Source organism: Amphiprion ocellaris, chromosome 1 (assembly GCF_022539595.1).
Source record: "Amphiprion ocellaris isolate individual 3 ecotype Okinawa chromosome 1, ASM2253959v1, whole genome shotgun sequence".
Lineage (NCBI taxonomy): Eukaryota > Metazoa > Chordata > Actinopteri > Pomacentridae > Amphiprion > Amphiprion ocellaris.
Window position 1 is genome coordinate 1,342,746 of NC_072766.1, and position 18,747 is coordinate 1,361,492.

At 39.9% G+C, this 18,747-nt stretch overlaps 1 protein-coding gene across 2 annotated transcripts in view; it reads right to left on the reverse strand.

The window, feature by feature from the left end:
- coro2ba (coronin, actin binding protein, 2Ba) overlaps window positions 1-18,747 on the reverse strand; it is a 67,431-nt gene that overhangs the window by 10,923 nt on the left and 37,761 nt on the right. The window contains exons 1-5 of one of the 2 annotated variants that reach the window (XM_023279268.3): window positions 17,778-17,934; window positions 13,917-14,117; window positions 4,378-4,494; window positions 697-846; window positions 361-525 (exon numbers count right to left, since the gene is read on the reverse strand). In XM_023279268.3, coding sequence (XP_023135036.1) covers window positions 361-525; window positions 697-846; window positions 4,378-4,494; window positions 13,917-14,117; window positions 17,778-17,906 — 762 coding nt within the window. In that variant the 5' untranslated portion in view covers window positions 17,907-17,934. Of the gene's footprint in view, window positions 1-360; window positions 526-696; window positions 847-4,377; window positions 4,495-13,916; window positions 14,118-17,777; window positions 17,935-18,747 lie in introns of those variants that run through there. The other variant, XM_023279271.3, reaches the window with a different exon arrangement.

An 18,747-nucleotide genomic window follows, 5' to 3' on the forward strand; every position in this document is an offset into this window, starting at 1 on the left:
TAACTTAACAGAAGTCAGGATTCTACAATATAGAGGCCAATAAAGCGCTTCCTAGCCATGTTTTATGAGCCATATTTGCTAAACTATCAAAAAAGGTTTTCTCCAAACCACACAGATGGAAGTCAACTGTTGTCTAGGAGGTTTAAGATTTTTTTTTAATGGAACTTGGAAGCATGGTCTTTGAAATGGAAAGTAGTCTAAAAATTCTCAGAGGGACTGTCCCCAACTACTATATGGATCATTTTAATTAGTAAAATTCTTCATGTTTGCTCAGTTTTTAATACTGTAAATATGGTAGCAGCAATCATGCAGTAAAAAGGAGACTTGTGACATAAAGCTGCATCAGTTGTTCCTCCTAACCTGAAGGACTCTCCCGGAGCGTGGCTCAATGACGCGCAGCTTCTTGTCTTTGCAGCTGGTGGCCAGCAGGCTGCCGTCTGTATTGAAGGACATGCTGAGGATGACGTCGGTGTGGCAGTCGATCATCTTCACCGGCTCCCCGATCTCCAGGTTCCAGATGAGGATCTGACACAGACGGGAAGGATTGTTGGGTGGAAACGTTAGATGAACCAGTGGTGTGACTGTGTCATGAGCTTGTGAATGGAACTTTCTCAGCAGTGATTAATCCGACACGTCAACACATGATAGACTGTAATAAATTTAATTCAAGCTGTGTTGATTCAAGCTCGTCGGTACCTTATAGTCGTATCCTGCACTGAAGAGGATGCCGCTGCTGGTCGGGTGCCACTCGATCAGACCCACCCGTCTGCTGTGACCGTACAGCTCCAGAACCGCCTCCGTCATGTTTCGCCTCAAGCCGCCCTCTGGGATCTCCCATACTCGGACCTGTTTATGAACACACAGAATGTGAATGAATACACAATGGGTATCTCCAATTAAAATGGCACCAGAATGAGAAGATTCAAGGCGTCAGTGGTCCATCTGGCTCTATGGATCTGACTCCTGGTCACTAACGAAGTCAGAAAGAACCGATGGGACTAATACCAGAGTGTTAGGGATGGAACAAAACATCTCCCGGAAATCACACCTCACCAACAAGTCCCTATACGGTCCACATCCACGCTGGTCAACCATCATTAGACAGTGTAGACCAGCCCTGGATGGACATGTGGAGACCCAACGATCAGCTGGTCATTGCTATGGAAACCTGATAGTATCAGAAGGGCTGGAAGGTTCTAGAAGAAGACACTGGTCTGGAAGGAAAAGAATGTTTGACTGCAATGCTGGACAGAAGGAGTTGGAGGAAGAACTTTATTCATGTCACCAACTGACTGACTTGACTGACGAGGCTAATTCAGAATGTTTGGTCTCATCAGAAAATGTCACAGGAGAAATAATGTTCTTGCAGCATTTTTCAGCATAGTTCCATAATTTCGATGCACTTGGTTGAAGTTTCACTATCCCTTTGCAGAAGAGGGTGTTGAAGAATTTTCACTCTTAGTCCTTGTTAGTTTGCTGTACTGGGGTGTTTACAGGTATTCTGGCATACAGTGAGCTTAAATAAACACAGAGCAGCAGTCTGTGAAGGTAAACCATCCAGAACATTTGCAGAGGACACATTTATAGGGATGGTCAGAGGATAGGGAGGGGCTGTATGTAAATAGAAGAGTGAATAGTGGTTCATTTGGTCGCTAATCAGTAAGACAACGAAGAACAAAGGGTGGCTGAATCAAGGAGTCTGGCAGACAACAAAAGGTGAGAGGGGAGGTCTGGCAGACAGTAACAGATAAAAGTTTTTTTTTTACTTCTATTGTAAATATGTTTAGTTTTCCATGTCGTGTTAGAAATGCTGAGTAAACACATCTTCAAACCTGAACCTTTCTGACTCCGTAGGGAACTCTTCTATAATGAAGCTGAGCACTAAAGACCTATTCTATTCTATTCTATTCTATTCTACATGGCAACAAAGATACACTATATTGCCAAAAGTATTGGCTCATCCATCCAAATAATCAGAATCAGGTGTTCCAATCCCTTCCATGGCCACAGGTGTATAAAATCCAGCACCTAGGCTGCAGACTGCTTTTACAAAGATTTGTGAAAGAATGACTCACTCTCAGGAGCTCAGTGAATTCCAGCGTGGAACTGTGATAGGATGCCACCTGTGCAACAAATCCAGTCGTGACATTTCCTGGCTCCTAAATATTCCACAGTCAACTGTCAGCTGTACTATAAGAAAGTGGAAGTGCGTGGGAACGACAGCAACTCAGCCACCAAGTGGTAGAACCATGTAAACTGACGGATGCTGAGGAGCATAGTGCCAAGAGGTGGCCAACTTTCTGCAGAGTCAATCGCTACAGACCTTCAAACTTCATGTGGCCTTCAGATTAGCTCCAGAACAGTGCTTCAGCAGAGCTTCATGGAATGGGTTTCCATGGCCCAGCAGCTGCATCCAAGCCATACATCACCAAGTGCAATGCAAAGCGTGGGATGCAGTGGTGTAAAGCAGCCACCACTGGACTCTAGAGCAGTGGAGACACCTTCTCTGGAGTGACCAATCACGCTTCTCCATCTGGCAATCTGATGGACCAGTCTGGGTTTGGTGGTTGTCAGGAGAACCATACTTGTCGGACTGCATTGTGCCAAGTGTAAAGTTTGGTGGAGGGGGGATTATGGTGTGGGCTTGTTTTTCAGGAGCTGGGCTTGACCCCTTAGTTCCAGTGAAAGGAACTCTGAATGCTTCAGCATACCAAGACATTTTGGACAATTCCATGCTCCCAACTTTGTGGGAACAGTTTGGAGCTGGTCCCTTCCTCTTCCAACATGACTGTGCACCAGTGCACAAAGCAAGGTCCATAAAGACATGGATGACAGAGTCTGGTGTGGATGAACTTGACTGGCCTGCACAGAGTCCTGACCTCAACCCCATAGAACACCTTTGGGATGAATTAGAGTGGAGACTGAGAGCCAGGCCTTCTGGTCCAACATCAGTGTGTGACCTCACAAATGTGCTTCTGGAAGAATGGTCAAAAATTCCCATAAACACACTCCTAAACCTTGTGGACAGCCTTCCCAGAAGAGTTGAAGGTGTTCTAGCAGCAAAGGGTGGACCAACGTCATATTGAACCCTATGGATTAGGAATGGGATGTCACTTAGGTTCATATGCCAGTCAAGGCAGGTGAGCCAATACTTTTGGCAATATAGTGTATGTGAACATAAAATAAACAAAATGTTAGAGCTCACTACTGATTTTCCTTTCACACCTCGCTACTGGGATTTCAGTTTGTGGAACAGATGGAGGTTAGAAGCTGCAAGTCGGGTGAGGAAAGGTTCATGAGGCGACAGTTTGAAGCCACGTTTGGCTGTGTCCACCTATGCTGTGTGTCCTGGAGCAACAATAGCCAGCTCCAAACTTTCCTTTTTTCTTTGATTACTTCAAACATCTGAGTTTCAGTGGGCAGTGATATATGGCTTTATAATATAAGGTTATACACCCCTTTGTTTCTGCGTGAGGCTGAATGCTTTATGAAGTATCCTTGACTCCGAACACATTCACTGCTGAGTTATTATATTTTTGCAGTTATTGTTATTTAGTTATGATTTTCATAAACCCTTACTGTGAACTCCAATCTGTAATCATTACGACACAGCTAGAGATCCCTCTGATCAGAAATAGCACCGCTATCATTGTAGCCCATGGCATTAGGATTAGAGTGGATTACAGCTGTGGCCAGAGGCTCTGTTTGGACCAGATCAGATTATCCTTCAACAAGTGAAAGTACTACACAGAACACAGTACTATCACGGCCTTACTGTACTCAGCAGAGTAGAGTAACAGGTGCATGTACTGGAAAATAAATGGACCCAGAGGTATATGAAAAATATGAGATTAAGAGAAACAGTGATTTAGATTTGATCTCACTGATGCAGCCAGCTACTGACCAGCTAACAGATTTGTGCCTTGAGTTTTAAGTTCTTTTGTTCAGACATAAGGTGAAAATAAAGATGTTGATTTCTGGCCTTCTTCAGAAGCGTCTCACTGAGAGGAGGTCAGTTAGACGCTATGTCTGAACACAGCACCTGAAAACTCCTGCATTAGGAAGAAGACATGATGAACATTTTGGAGATTTGTGCCTTGCTCAGAGGCAATTCACTTTTGCCATTTGTCATTTTCAAGCCACTGCTTCACAACAGCAACAACAACAACAAGAGGAACCAGAGCACCTGCCAAACAAAATCCAATCATGAGCTTGTGTCCAGTACAAGCTCAGCCAGTCAGTGACCCTCTGACCAGAACGTTGAGCTCTTTACCTTCTGTTGGCTTTCAACCTGGGCATCTAACAAACTGTGTGATTTTACAGATATGAGACATTTGTCAGAACAGACGGCTATAAAAAAGGCTTTGGGTCACTAACCGAGGTGTCCTCAGAGCAGGATGCTATGATGTTTTCAAAGAAGGGATTCCACTTGATATCGAGCACATTGCCCTGGTGGCCGCACACTTTGGGGTAATGAGAGTCCAGGCGTCCAGACTGAAACAGAGCCACAAAAAAACATGACTTTAAATACACTTTTTCACATGTCAGTGAAAGAAATGGAAATATGAGTGTGTATTAAAATCCTCTGTATGAAATAATGTCAATGTTAGAAAATGAATCACATAAAACACTTTTAGCAAGGGAACTAATGTAATAAGCAAAGCCATGGGACAGCTGATTAATTCCCCTGCAAAAGTGCATTACTGTACCAAACTCTTCCTGCTGTTATTGATGTGAACATGAAAGACTAATAATAAAAGTGAAATCACTTCAGCGAGGCGGCTCCATAAATCCTGAAACAAAGCAGACCTGTTATTGTACGGGGACGTCTGGGGCGCATGATTGTTATTGCAATAACCCTGAGAGTCCACAGAGGGGCGCTGGCTCATAACAGCAGCTGACGGGAAGTCCTAATGTCGGTCATGATGTCATCAATGTTTGATGTCACTTCAATCCACTGACCTCTTTTTTTATTTCCTCAGAGATTTGTTTCACAGCGCCGGGCAGAGAAGTGTGTGTGTGTGTGTGTGTGTGTGTGTGTGTGTGTGTGTGTGTGTGTGTGTGTGTGTGTGTGTGTGTGTGTGTGTGTGTGTGTGTGTGTGTTTTTACATGCCGTATCCTCGCTGAACCCTGACGACTGACTCTGGATTTATGAACAGCCTCTGCTTGTAATAATAAATAGTTTATTTTATTCATCCTGAACATGTAGCGGCACTTTAACCCTCAGGCAGAATCAAACACAGAAATGAATTTCCCTGCTTTAGAGACGTTTAGTTTTACAACACTAGGAGGCAAAATGGTGAAATACGATCAAAAATATAATATAGAATAAAAGATAATCAAAAGCTTGGATTTAAAGAATTCTCAGTGTCTATATTAATACTTTATTTAGTTATCTGATAGTGCTGAACCAACATTAGCTTCCTACTGACAGGTAGGTGTCAAGTTAGAGAGCTAAAATGTTTAATTCATATTAATATAATCCCAGCAACACACACAACAGACAGTAATATAGCAGGGATGTCAAACTCATCTTAGTCCAGGTTCCACATCCAGTCCAGTCTGATCTCCAGTGGACCAGACCAGTAAAACCACAGCAGAATAACCTAGAAATAACCACAACTCCTAATAGTTCCTTTGTTTTAATGCTAAAAAGTACATTCTGAAAATGTTCACATTTAAGGAATTCTTTTAACAAAACATCATGAGTAACCTGAAATTTCTTCAGAAAAATAAATTCAGTATCATCAACATTCAGCATCAGTTCATCATTTCCACATTACAACTTCCAGATCACAGAGTGTCTACAAAGGAACACAACATTTAGTCACCTGGAACTGAACCAGAGAGGATTTAACTTAAAAAAGACAAAAAACAACAAAAACAAGACAAAATATTACAAAAGTGAGACACACGACACGAAACAAAACAAAAAAAGAGACAAAAATGACAAAAAAAGCAAAAAAATTAGCAAAAATTTTTTATTTTTTTTATATATATATATATATATATATATATATATATATATATATATATATATATATATAAATAAATAAATAAATAAATAAATAATTTTTGCTAATTTTTTGCTTTTTTTCTGTATGTTTATATATTATTATTATTGCTATTTTTTTGTTTTGTTTTTTTTCCTATATTTATGTCTGACAGGGTTAAGGAAACTAGTAATACCCAATCATTTCCGTTTTAATGGTTTACAGATATAACATCTCATTTAAACAGTGCATACATTACTAGAATCACCATCGCTGCTTCAAAACTGAACAAAATGTTAACAAGCTTAAAAAATCCGCAAAGCTAGAATTCTATTAGGAATACGTCTCATGTTTAGTTCTGTTGTTGATTAATCTATATATTATTTGGCCGATTGTGTGCCAAAAAGTGCTGAAAAAAGTCAATCAGTGTCTCAAAATAATGTCGTCAAATGCTTTGTTTGGTTCACAGCCCAAAAATATTCAGCTGAAGAAGTAAAGAAACCAGAAATATTCAAACCCAAGAAGCTTTTTTCTTTAAAAAAAATACTCAAACTGAGTAAGAAGTTATTATAACACTTGGGGATTCTGTTAATAGTTGACAACTGATTAATCATTGCAGTTCTAAAATGCATGTTTCGACAGGAACACGTTGTAACAGACAGCGAGGGCTTTGCTAACAAGCTCGAGGGGCAAACGCCAAAACTAATCGAAATCAGTCTCTGCCAAAACATGGCAGCTGCCAAGAGGAACATCAGTTAATATTTAGTCAATATGAGAGAAGAAGAAGAAAAAAACAGGAGACAGAGTGACTCAGCTATGTGGAGCACTTCAATAACCACAACTAACTCAGATGATGTGATTTTATAACTGATCCAGACCAGGAGGGAGATAATCGGATCTGTCTGACGTCAGTCTCCTGTCAGGTTCTCAGTGAGACCTTAGATCTGTCTGGGTGTGAATAAAGCTGCATTCAGTGTTTAAAATGACCAACCAGCCCAGTATAAGCTCTGATGACTCGTTCAGAAGTGACGGTGACAAGACAGTTTCAACATGACCCTGAAAACACGAATAAGACGTGATCTGGGACTCCGCATTCAGAGCAGCTAATTACCTACAAAAAGAGAAAGTCTGCCGGGAACCGCTGAGTTCAGAGCGTGCACGAGGTCTGATGAGGAAACCAGAATTATAACTGAGCATGAAATGAATAACACTAAGACTTTCTACAGCAGGGTGTCCAACATGAGGCCCGCAGGCAGAAAGTGGTCCTCCAGAGGGTCCCTCAAAGTGTAAAAATTCCAGAGAAGACATTAACTGCAGATTGTAAATTAGTAAAACTATAAATTTAAAATCATTTCTAGACCATCACATGTTGTTTTGATCATAAAGTAAAATACCGGATGGTTCATTGTTCTTTGGTCTCATTTTTGTGATATTTTATCTTGTTTTTATTGCTTTTTGTCTGATTTTTGTCATTCGTCTCATGTTTTTGTTGTTTTGTCTTTTTTGTCTCACTTGTCTATTTTTTTGTGGCTTTGTGCCTCGTTTTTGTAATATTTTGTCATGTTTTGTTGTATTTTTTTGTTGTTTGTCCACGTTTTTGTCGTATTGTTTCTCATTTTTGTTGTTTTGTGTTTCCGTTTTATCTTGGTCATGTTTTTTGTCTTATTTTATTATTTTTGTTATTTTGTTTCTCACTTTTTGACAATTTTTTTTGTCAGATATTTGTCGTTTGTTCATTTTTTGGCGCTTTATAACATTTTTATCTCATTTTTTGTCATTTTGTTTCTCGTTTTATTGTTTTGCGTCTCATTTTTGGAAGATTTTGTCTTGTTTTAAGTTGTTGTTGTCTAACTTTTGTCATTTTGATCCTTCAGTAAATCCTCTATGGTTCAGTTCCAGGTGACTAAATGTTGTGTTCCTTTGTAGACACTCTGTGATCTGGAAGTTGTAATGTGGAAATGATGAACTGAGGATGAATGCTGCCGAAATTTAACTTATTTTTGTTCATAACTTTCAGGTTGTTCATGATGTTTTGTAAAAAGATAATTCCTTAAATGTGAATATTTTTGCACTAAACCAAAGGAACCATTAGGAGTTGTGGTTATTTCTAGGTTATTCTGCTGTGGTTTTACTGGTCCGGTCCACTGGAGATCAGACTGGACTGAATGTGGAACCTGGACTAAGATGAATTTGACTCCTCTGTTCTACAGTTTGGATTTAATTTATTTCACATTCTACCTTTTAAAATGATGTGGAAGCTGTTACAAACTGCCCAGCACCAGCTAGCATTCATCTGACAGGAAAACACCACAGGCCTCGTGGTCTTTGTGCAGATCATTTCCTGAGGCCGTGGCACAAATGAGTTGGTCAGGTACCAACGTCTGCCATACGACAGAGGCTCCCAGCGTTGATCAGTCATCAATAAATCATTACTAATGGAATTTACCGCTGCTGCTCTGTGATTACAGCGTCACAAGAGCTCATTTCATCAGCAGACAAAGCAAAATATAACATGGCTCCTCTGGCTATGATGTTGAACAATGCTTGAATTATAAAACAGCAGGAACTCAACAACTACTCTTCTCTGGAAACCTCACTGATGCTGCATGCTGATTAGAGACTATAAATATTCTGTGGTATATCCTCCCATATGGTGTGCCACACCTCAGTGAACCCATACAACGTGCAACGAGTCATGCCTATCAAACTGAACTGACTGAATGTTCTGCTGCTGTTATTTATCTCTTGTTGATGGTCCAAATATATATGCTATGTTGTTTTTTTTTCTTTGGAAGTGCCGACAAATTTTCGTTGCAGAAATGCAACGACAATAAATATCCTTGAATGTACACTTTTGTTTGTAAAATGGTTTGAAATAACTCAGATTTCTGTCAAACAAAGGAACAGAGGCTCACTGCTTTTCCTCTCCGTTAGGGCAGAAAGATGTTCAAAAAAAGATCATATAGCAATCATTGTGGCAGACTTTGCGAATGCAATATGAGAGCTGATGTTAGCGGGAGTTGCAATTTTTGATTTATTTTCCTCAGAAGAAGTATGTTTTTTCATTATTGCTTAGGTTTGTACCAAACAAGCGTGCTTCCTTCCATCTGGAGAGTAAGATTTATAGGCTGGAACATCTCTGCAGCGCCACAGTGCTTCTTAGAGCAAAACATTGCAGGTTTGTAATTTCGATATTGCACTTGTTTATAGAGCGATTTTGCTAATATTATGAATAATTGTTCAGTCCTACTTACACACAAAGTAATAAATGCTTTCCGTCATGCATAGTCGACCTCTAAAGCTTCGATCTGAGCCAGAAAAACCCTTTTAATTAATTTAGCCCAGATAATAGCACAAAAAAAACGCCTCTTAAAATACCACAAGCAGAAACTGATGTCCGGAAATGACTAGCTTGTTCTATCACCAACAAAAACAGAAAAATTTTCTCACAATGCAGAAGCTGGAACCAACACTTAATTTTCATCTTTGCAGGAAAAATGACTGAATCCCAGATGTGGTTCCCAGCGCTGCATCATGCATGGTGGCGACAGTAGTAGCAGCGATACAGAAAGCACACCACCCACTGACTCTCCTCCTTTGTCTGAGGAGATGAAAAGGTGTCTGTGACCTTCTGTCATTCTCTGGGAGGGTCTGTGTGCCAGGTGGTGCCAGCGGTAGGCCGTCCACTCGCTGTGGTTCCGTCTGCAGGCCACCATATGGCCGTCATCGTAATCTGCTCAGAGCTCACCGCTAGCTGAAGTGTCACACACCAGCCTGATGACATAGAAAGCCTAATAGAGTTCTAACGGAAAATTGGAGCCAGTTTTAAAATAGTAAATATACCTTTTAGTGCTCGTCTTTTCAAACTGGTCTAAATATTCATGTCTAAAGCTCAAAGTCTGCACTCTTTCTGTAATTTTTATATTTGAGTGTCTTGATGAATCAATCTATAACTGAGGGACTTTTGAAGTCCATGGGATATGTCTGCATATATTTTTATTAAAAGTAAAAAAAAATAAAATAAAAAAAGAATGTTTTTATGTTCATTATGATCATGTCTTTACAAATTCCATCATTATTTATTATGGAAACAATCATTTATTAATAAAAAATGACTGGATATCACTAAAATGTCAACTAAATAAGCGTCTGAATTTAATACCAACCACCTTCTAATGAGCTAAACAATAATAAACTGAGCTGATTCAGAAATAGTTTGGAATGTGTTCTTTTATTAAGCTGAGATAATCATGATAGATGTGTCTTTTTTGGTAATATATCAAATTTTATATGGAAAATAACTAATCAAATCCCTTTCCACTAAGTTCCCCATTCCAGAAACACCTCTCCAGGAAGTGTGTTAATTCCAGATCACATGACCTGCTCCACATGATGTCATACTAAACATCAAACATGTGTAATGTAGTAGAATTCAGCTCTAATGTTTTAGTGTATTTGGAGCTAACTGACCATTAATATTTTAGCTGTATAATAATCCCCTCATAAAGAAGCCATTAAAACCAAATAATTATCTGTGCATCTTATCCATTTAACACCATTCTTTCAACATAAACAGTCGTCCTCCTGTAAACGCTGCCTCATTCCAGGTCACCTCAATGAAACGTAATAAAATAAGCTGTTTGTTATTTAACCTTTTGGCTGACTGTCTCATAGAAAGGACCAGTTTTCTGATTTGTTGTTTAGATCAGCTGATATTGCATCAAACAACAGCCGTCCTGCTGCTGCTGAAATATGATAAATGCTATTTCTGAGCTCGTCAGCTCAGCAGAATACCGTGGAAACGCCTCAGTGCAATACGTGGAAATCAATCACATCATGGTCTTTAGACGGGTCGAGGATGGAGTCAGCAGCATGAACAAGCTCCACAGGGAAATCTAAGAATTCTGAGCTGCAACCTAGAATCAACATAATAATACAAGCACTTGCTTTAATCAGATTATTTCAATTTAAAAGGATTAATGAATGAAAATACCCAGAGAATTACCCTCTTAGCTGCTTTTTTACTGATGCCAAGTACAGCTGATACAATACTGCTGATTTCATCTTTTAGTTCGCTGTTTTCTGACTCACGCGACTCTTCAATGACTAGACTGAAAAGAATCCTCTCTTTCTCTACACCTGCCATCAGCATTTATCTATTTTATTTAAATCACTAAGGAGAACAAGTGCTCCATGTTCACTTCTACAGATCTCTTAGTACTTATTATGGACTTCATCAGTCCTATAAGTTCTGAGTTACAGCTGGGGAAGGCATTATTTGTTTGGCATCATTGGGGAGAAATTCTATTCTAACCTTTCAACATATAAATTTAAGTGGTTCTGGCAGCAATTTATTTATTTATTTTTATTTTAGCCAATCACAGGGCTTCTCACAGAGCAGATAATACAGTATAAACAGCAGCAGAGTTAGTGGGAGAACAGGTTAGTGAACTTTCACTGGGGAGAGTGGATGGTGGGTGAAGCACCAGACGGTTGCTGACGTTGAGCTGGACTATCTTTCATGTTTGAAGCTCATCTGATGGACGTCTGAGGACTGAGAGCTGGAGGAGGAGGCTGAATAGTTTGAAATTAGGGTGATTTCTGTCTACTGTAGCGTACAGCAGTGGAACTACAAAGAATGAAAAACTGCAGTGTCTGGTTGTGGGACTAAGGTGGTTTGGGTCCTGGGCACCTGCTGATTGGACTTTTTGTTTTGGAGCATCTCATGGACACTTGATTGAGAAGGGAACTAGGGAATTTGGAAGCCGGATCATTGCCTTGGGGTCTTTGTCGTGCTCCTCTAGCTGTTCCTGAGCATCTTGGAGGTTGTGTTTGGTCTCCAGCAATGTTCAGGTGGGGGTCCAAGTAACATCCACATGAAGACCAGGACACAAGATTTCCTAGCAGAACATTTGGATGTTCTTCATTTCTCCTGGTTTTAATGTTGTGGGTGATCCATGTCTAGCAGGGGTGTCCAACATGTGGCCCGTGGGCCAAAAGCGGCCCTCCAGAGGGTCCAATCCGGCCCTCAAAGTGTAATAACTACAGAGAAGACATTAACTGCAGATTGTAAATTAGTAAAACTATAAATTTAAAATCATTTCTAGACCATGACAAGTTGTTTGGATCAGAAAGTAAAATACTAGATTGTTCATTGTTCTTTTGTCATTTTGTGTCCCATTTTTCTAATATTTTGTCTGTTTTGGGGGTTTTTTTGTCTTGTTTTTTGTCAGATTTTTGTTGTTTTATCATGTTTTTGTCATTTTATGTTTTCTTTTTCTTTCACTTGTGTTTTTTGTCCTTTTTTGCCATTTTGCATTTCACCTTATTTGCTGTTTTTGTCTCCTTTTTGTCATTTTGTGTCTTTTTTGTCTCTCTTGTGTCGTTTGTCCATTTTTTTTGTCACTCTGTGTCTCATTTTTATAACATTTTGTCTTGTTTTTGCTGTTTCTTGTTTTTTTTTTTTGGTCTGACTGTTGTCATATTGATCATAAAGTAAAATCCTCTATGGTTCAGCTCCAGATGACTAAATGTTGTGTTCCTTTGTAGACACTCTGTGATCTGGAAGTTGTAATGTGGAAATGATAAACTGAGGCTGAATGTTGATGAAACTGAACTAGAATGACTTTGACATTCCTGATGTATAGTAATTTTATACTTCAACTGTAAAACCCATCACAGTTTTACCTGCAATCTAAGGTATCATAAAAAGGCCTGTTTTAAACATGTCAAGTCACTTTTCTTGTCAGCACATTTCTAGTTTGTGGCATTTTACTGTAGGCCACCGCGTCCCTTAATCTAACCTTAGCCATTTCATGTGTCAAGTAAACACTGAAAAATGTCACACAGAAAGTATAAAACGCAGAGCAATGACATGCAAAATATGCCAGAAGTGGTGTGCTGATTATACACAACTCCATGATGTCATGCTGGTCAATTGTGGTGATTAAACTGCAGTTATCGGATGAGACATTTTAATGCACTCTGTAGATAAACTATGCAGCACGGCAACAGCAGCAGAGTTTTCTAACATCACAACATTATTAGTTTGTGACCTCAAATCTAAAAAAACCCCCAAAAAACAGGTCTGACATCATTACACACACGCACACGCACGCAGACACACACACACACACGCAGACACACATGCAGACAGGCAGCAGTGTTTTTCCATGGCAGAACGGCTGAGCTCACGATGAAATGAAGCTGAGGTGTCTCTGCTTCTAACTGCTCAGCTTTCTGAAAACTTTCTCTTCCTGATAACTGCTCGACTCGACTCCGCTCGGCAGCTGAGAACGTTTCCAGCACCTTGGACCGGACTCTTAAAGAGGCAAAGAACTTTACGGTTTCTGTCATCTACGGATCTGAGTGAGATGCAAACTAGACGGCAGCATCATGCTGTTAGTGTAATGCCTTCAAAGTGTTGTATTTCCTTATTAAAATCAGGAATAGTCTTGTATAATCAGTGAGCCAGAAGTAAATCAGTAGAAATGTGTTAGTGAGAGAAACACATTCCTGTTTGCTATAGCAGGAAAAAGAATTTCACACGTTCCAATACAACCGGCCCCTTCTTCGTATTTATGGGCATTATTCCTTCATGTGCTCCTCTGTTAAAGGCTGGTTTAGATTCTGGCTGGGAGATGTAGGGTTGGCATGCAGGAGCAGTTACAGTCTGTACTTCATTTGTGTGGAAACTGGTTTGCAGTTTTGGATTTTATGATGCTGGGAATCAGCTGAAAACAACAATTTTACACAGATATAGAAAAAATGTAAGGTCTAAAGAATATTATTCAGAAAAAATCCTAAAAACAGAACTTATCTAACAAAGAAGCTCACAGTGATGTAGACAAATAAGAGAAGACTCCATTCACTCTTGACCCTGGTTGGCATAGCAACAGACAGCAAACCAGGTGTGTCAGTTACCTGGGATACAGGTATAATGATGAAGGATCCCCCGCCGGCGCTCTCCGTGACGACTGCCAGGAACTTGGAGTTGACGGCACAGAAGTGGTTGTCGTGGACGTTCTTGGTGATGGGGATGCCGTCGTAGCAGTGCTCCCTGTTGCCCACTTTTCCGTAGACGTTTCGAAACTTGGAGCTTCGGTAGGTCGGACGCCATGACATCTGAGAGGGAAAAGTATACAAGTTAAACATTCAGATCGGTCTAATAAATAAACAGACGTTTTATTTCCACTGATATAAAAAGGAGGTAAAAAGCAAAACCTCAGATTTTAGAAGCTGGAACCAGTGAACATTTGGTATTTTTTCTTGATAAAACTGTTATTTCCCCACATATGTGGCTGGGTGTGGCGGTGAAGCGATAGCTTTAGATGACAGCTCTGTTTTTAACCTCGTACCATCTTGTGAGTGTGTGGAAGTAAACTGAGTAGCAAATCTATCATTGTGTAGGCAGACTGTAGAAACACACCACGCTGAAACACCAGATAGATGAATGTAAATCACTTTGCATGGAAAAAATATCTTCCTTCTCTAAGTATTATTAGAAACTGGACATAACTACGACTGTAAAGACACAATCACTGAAGACTAAAATCACATTTCCATCTTCCAAACCCACCGTCTCAGGGTGGGCTGATCCATCTGTGCTGACATGGTAACAGTCACACATGCAGTTGTGGGAAATCTTCCAATTTGGTCATGGGTGCAATTTTGGAAGGGTGAAAACTGGGTGAAAACTGCTCTGACACTACTTCACGTTGCACTAGAGCCAGCGACAGATGTGTCAAGAAGGAGAAGCTACAGTAAAAACGTTTCTTCCAAATAACCCAATCCCAAACAAGATGATTTATTTCTGACAGAGACAGTAAATCGCAGTAAGCCCTGTTGTTTGTCGCTCTATTTTGGTTTGCATAGTTCTTGGGCAACAGTAAAAGCAGCCATTGTTTGCAGACGCTTCACACAACAAAAGAGAAGTGGTTGCGTTTGACTCGAGATGCTTCTTTTGTTTGTCACTTTACCACAAGAATGTACTGGAGGAGCTCTGGATTATTGCTATGAGCTGCCTCTGCAGAAGTTCACTCAGGATGTAGATATCAAATGACCTCAGCACCGAGGGAATTCCTCACCAATGAATAAGGCCACGTTTTGAGAAATGTTCTGTTTCTGAGATTTTTTTCAGACACTACTGATGCAGACTATATCAGGAAGTCGGTGAGAGGATGTACGACTCTCAGTGGCAGCAACGGCGGATGACATCAGGCAATCCTCTATTCAGTATTGTTCTTCAGATGAGGAGGGGAACTGGTAGGAGTGGTGTGTACAAGCAAATAGAAACATCCCCAGACCATTGTCTCTGCCTGGCATCCAGCAGGCTACATGAGTGGGTGATCACTTTCCTCTCACTAATCAGCCACTAAAACGTGACCCTTTGCAGTTCCACTACATTAAGCACAGCGTTTGTATTTTAGTTTTACGTTTAGCGCTGAAATGATGAATTGCTTATTTGAATACTGTCATGTATTAAGACAAAGTGGAAAATATCAGAATATATTTACATAAATACTGAACTTATTGACAATTTTAGGATAAATGCACATTTTTACTTCTATTCCACTGATTGTTGAGCTTCTCTGCATTTAGCTGGTAACTCGCTATATCTGACAAGTTTTGAAAATACAACATATTTGTAATGGATTTAACTACATGTGGAAGTTGTTTTTCCATAATTCAAATCAAACAAACTTGAAATCAAAAGGCAAATGATGCACCATAGCAATGAAATGAAGGCCAGCAAGAGAAGTCCGTTTGCAATTCCGATGTTTTAGTGTTTTTCTTGTGGTTTAACGCCACCACATTAAAACCACCTGCTTAACAATATGTATGTCTTTCTTGAGCCACTAAAACAGCTCTGATTCACAGACACAGGACATCTGGGGGTGTTTCCTTTGATTAGAGATCCACTGGTCTTATCGGTTGTGGGGACCTATTGGATCTAATCCCATATAATAGGTACACAAAAACGATCAGGATCATGTCAACATCTTGGGCTTTTCTCAGGGTCCTTGAGCCATTCCTGAGCAGTTTTTTAGATGGGGTGGGACTCTTAGTCTGTGTTTCGGTGGATGTTTGTGTTAAAGTCTGAATGGCAGGTCTCAGGCTGTCCCAGAATTATACCAAGATGATCAGTAGTTGGCTGTTTTAATGCTGGTTGTACCATAAAGTCCCCTATGTGTACGCTGGTCCGACACCTGCCTACTTACATGAATCTGTAACACCTGAGATTATTAGAAAACAAAGAACTAGCCCAGGGGTGTCCAACATGAGGCCCGCGGGCCAAAAGTGGTCCTCCAGAGGGTCCAATCCGGTCCTCAAAGTGTAAAATTTCCAGAGAAGACATTAACTGCAGATTGGAAATCAGTAAAACTATAAATTTAAAATCATTTCTAGACCATGACAAGTTGTTTGGATCATGAAGTAAAATACTAGATTGTTTTTGTTGTTTTTGTCTTTTTTTGTCTAACTTTTGTTGTTTGTTTCTGTTTTTTGTCGTTTTGTGTGTCCTTTTTGTCTCGCTTGTGTTTTTTGTCTTATTTTTGTCATTTTGTGTTTTGCTTTATTCATTGTTTTGTGTCCTTTTTGTCGTTTTGTGTTGTTTTTGTTTCATTTGTGTTTGTCTATTTTTTTTGTCGGTTTGTTTCTCGCTTTTGTCATTTTCTCTGTTATTTGTGTAATTATTTGTCTCTATGTCGTTTGTGCATGTTTTTGTTGCTTTGTAACATTTTTTTCTTTTTCTGTTTTGTTTTGTGTTGTTTGTCACACGTTTTGTCATTTTGTTTCCTGCTTTTATCATTTTGTGTCTCGCTTTTGTCATTTTGTGTCTCATTTTTGGAATTATTTTGTTTTATTTTTGTTTTTTTTGTCTTTTTGTCTGACTTTTGTCGTTTGATCACAAAGTAAAATACTATACAGACACCTGTGTATCTTGGAAAATGTGAAGTTGTGGTTATTTCTAGGTTATTCTGCTGTGGTTTTACTGGTCTGGTCCACTAGAGATCAGACTGGACTGAATGTGGAACCTGGACTAAGATGAGTTTGACACCCCTGGTCTAGCCAAAAAAACTGTACAACGTCATGGAAAGTATCTTAAATGAATTAAGTCCCAATATTTTACATTCCTCCTACAATACCCAGCATCAAAATGCCTCTTCCATGCTAATGTATCATCGGTAATTATAAAATATACTGTATATCTGATAAATCCGCCAGCCACTGTAGTGTAGTACTTAATGGTGTTTTCAATGTGGATATTTTGAGACATGTAGCATATAAACATGTCATCCCATTTAAGCACAGATCAGCTGTTCTGAAGCAGCATAATGGCAGCTTGTTAAAGAATGAATGTAGAACAGAAGAGCAGCAGAAAGTGGCCTGAGGGACAGTCAGAGGAGACTCTTCTGCTCTGAGCTCCCTTCACAACGATGCTCATTGATTGGCCAGCGACCGGTGTACGGCACAGAGAGGATGTCTGTCTGAGTGTTTGTGTCCTTCTCATCTCACAAGACACACGGATAATGAACACGCACACACAAAAACAGGAAAACATAGCGGTTCAGAGGAGAAATGACTCTGGATTAATCATATCACAAGACTTGTGGGTTGTGAGCGTGATTTCCTCTCAGTCTGAGGCCTTCCTAACTTTGCAGACAGGCGATGCTTTTGATGCCAACTTGGATCCATATGAGCCTCATTTTCTATCTACTAACAGCTCGTATCTCTACAGCAGCTCATATCCTGTGAATCATGAGACTGAAAATATCCTCTTACCTTACCGGTGTCCTCACAGTGGCACTCTGGTCGCAGCAGACATCCACCCTGCCTTCTAACCACCAGGATCTCCTGCTCTCTTCCTTCCTTTCCTTTCCAATGGAAGCAGGCGGCCTGTGTCTCTCTCATGTTTTTCTCCCCCCTCCCCTTTAAAGCGGCTCTTCCCTCCCTCTTCGCCTCCTCCTCGTCCTGATAGCTGCAGGGTTAGCCTCCCCCTTCCTCCTCTCCTTCCTCCCATCCTGCCACTCAGTCGGCCTCTGCATCGCTTTCAGTTGAAGCTCAGAGAACGGCAGCAGCCATTCATCTGATTTCCTCTCCCTCCCGCTGCTTGTTTGGAATCACACGGCCCTTCTGGATGATTCCCAGCACCAACCGCTAGCAGTTTTTCACTCCTTGCATCCTTTTCTGTCATTTAATGTCTCATCTCTTCACTTTTCAGTCACCCCCACTGCTATGAAGCCAAACTAATTTGTGTAAAGACAGGTGGAAGCCAGAAGGGAAACTGAGGAAATGTTGGCTGTAAATTTGAAACAGTAACCTTCTCGTTAAAAATACACAATCCACAGTTGTTTTAAAGCTAATAACAAACTCTACATGTGTGTTTTTATAGGTACAGTCCATCTTATCTACCGTCGCTATGTTTAGAAATCTTGGGTTTGAGGCCGCTTTTTACTTTTGCTGTCATTAAATCATAAATTTGTTAACGGGAAACAAAAAGAGTCTCACATTTTTTTTAACAATATTAATACACATGAAAATAAGAGTTAAAGTTTGGCAGAGAACATTTTGTAGTATTTCATGGTATTTATTAGGCTTGTAACCAACTGAAACCATCATAACAGTTATATATATTCATACTAGCAAGGTCAAGCTGTCAAGTTATTTTGTTCCTGCAATTTTTCTATTTTGCTGAGTGAGAAAAAAGATTAATATCTTATACTAAAACTAGTCCTACATTTTATATCCTGTT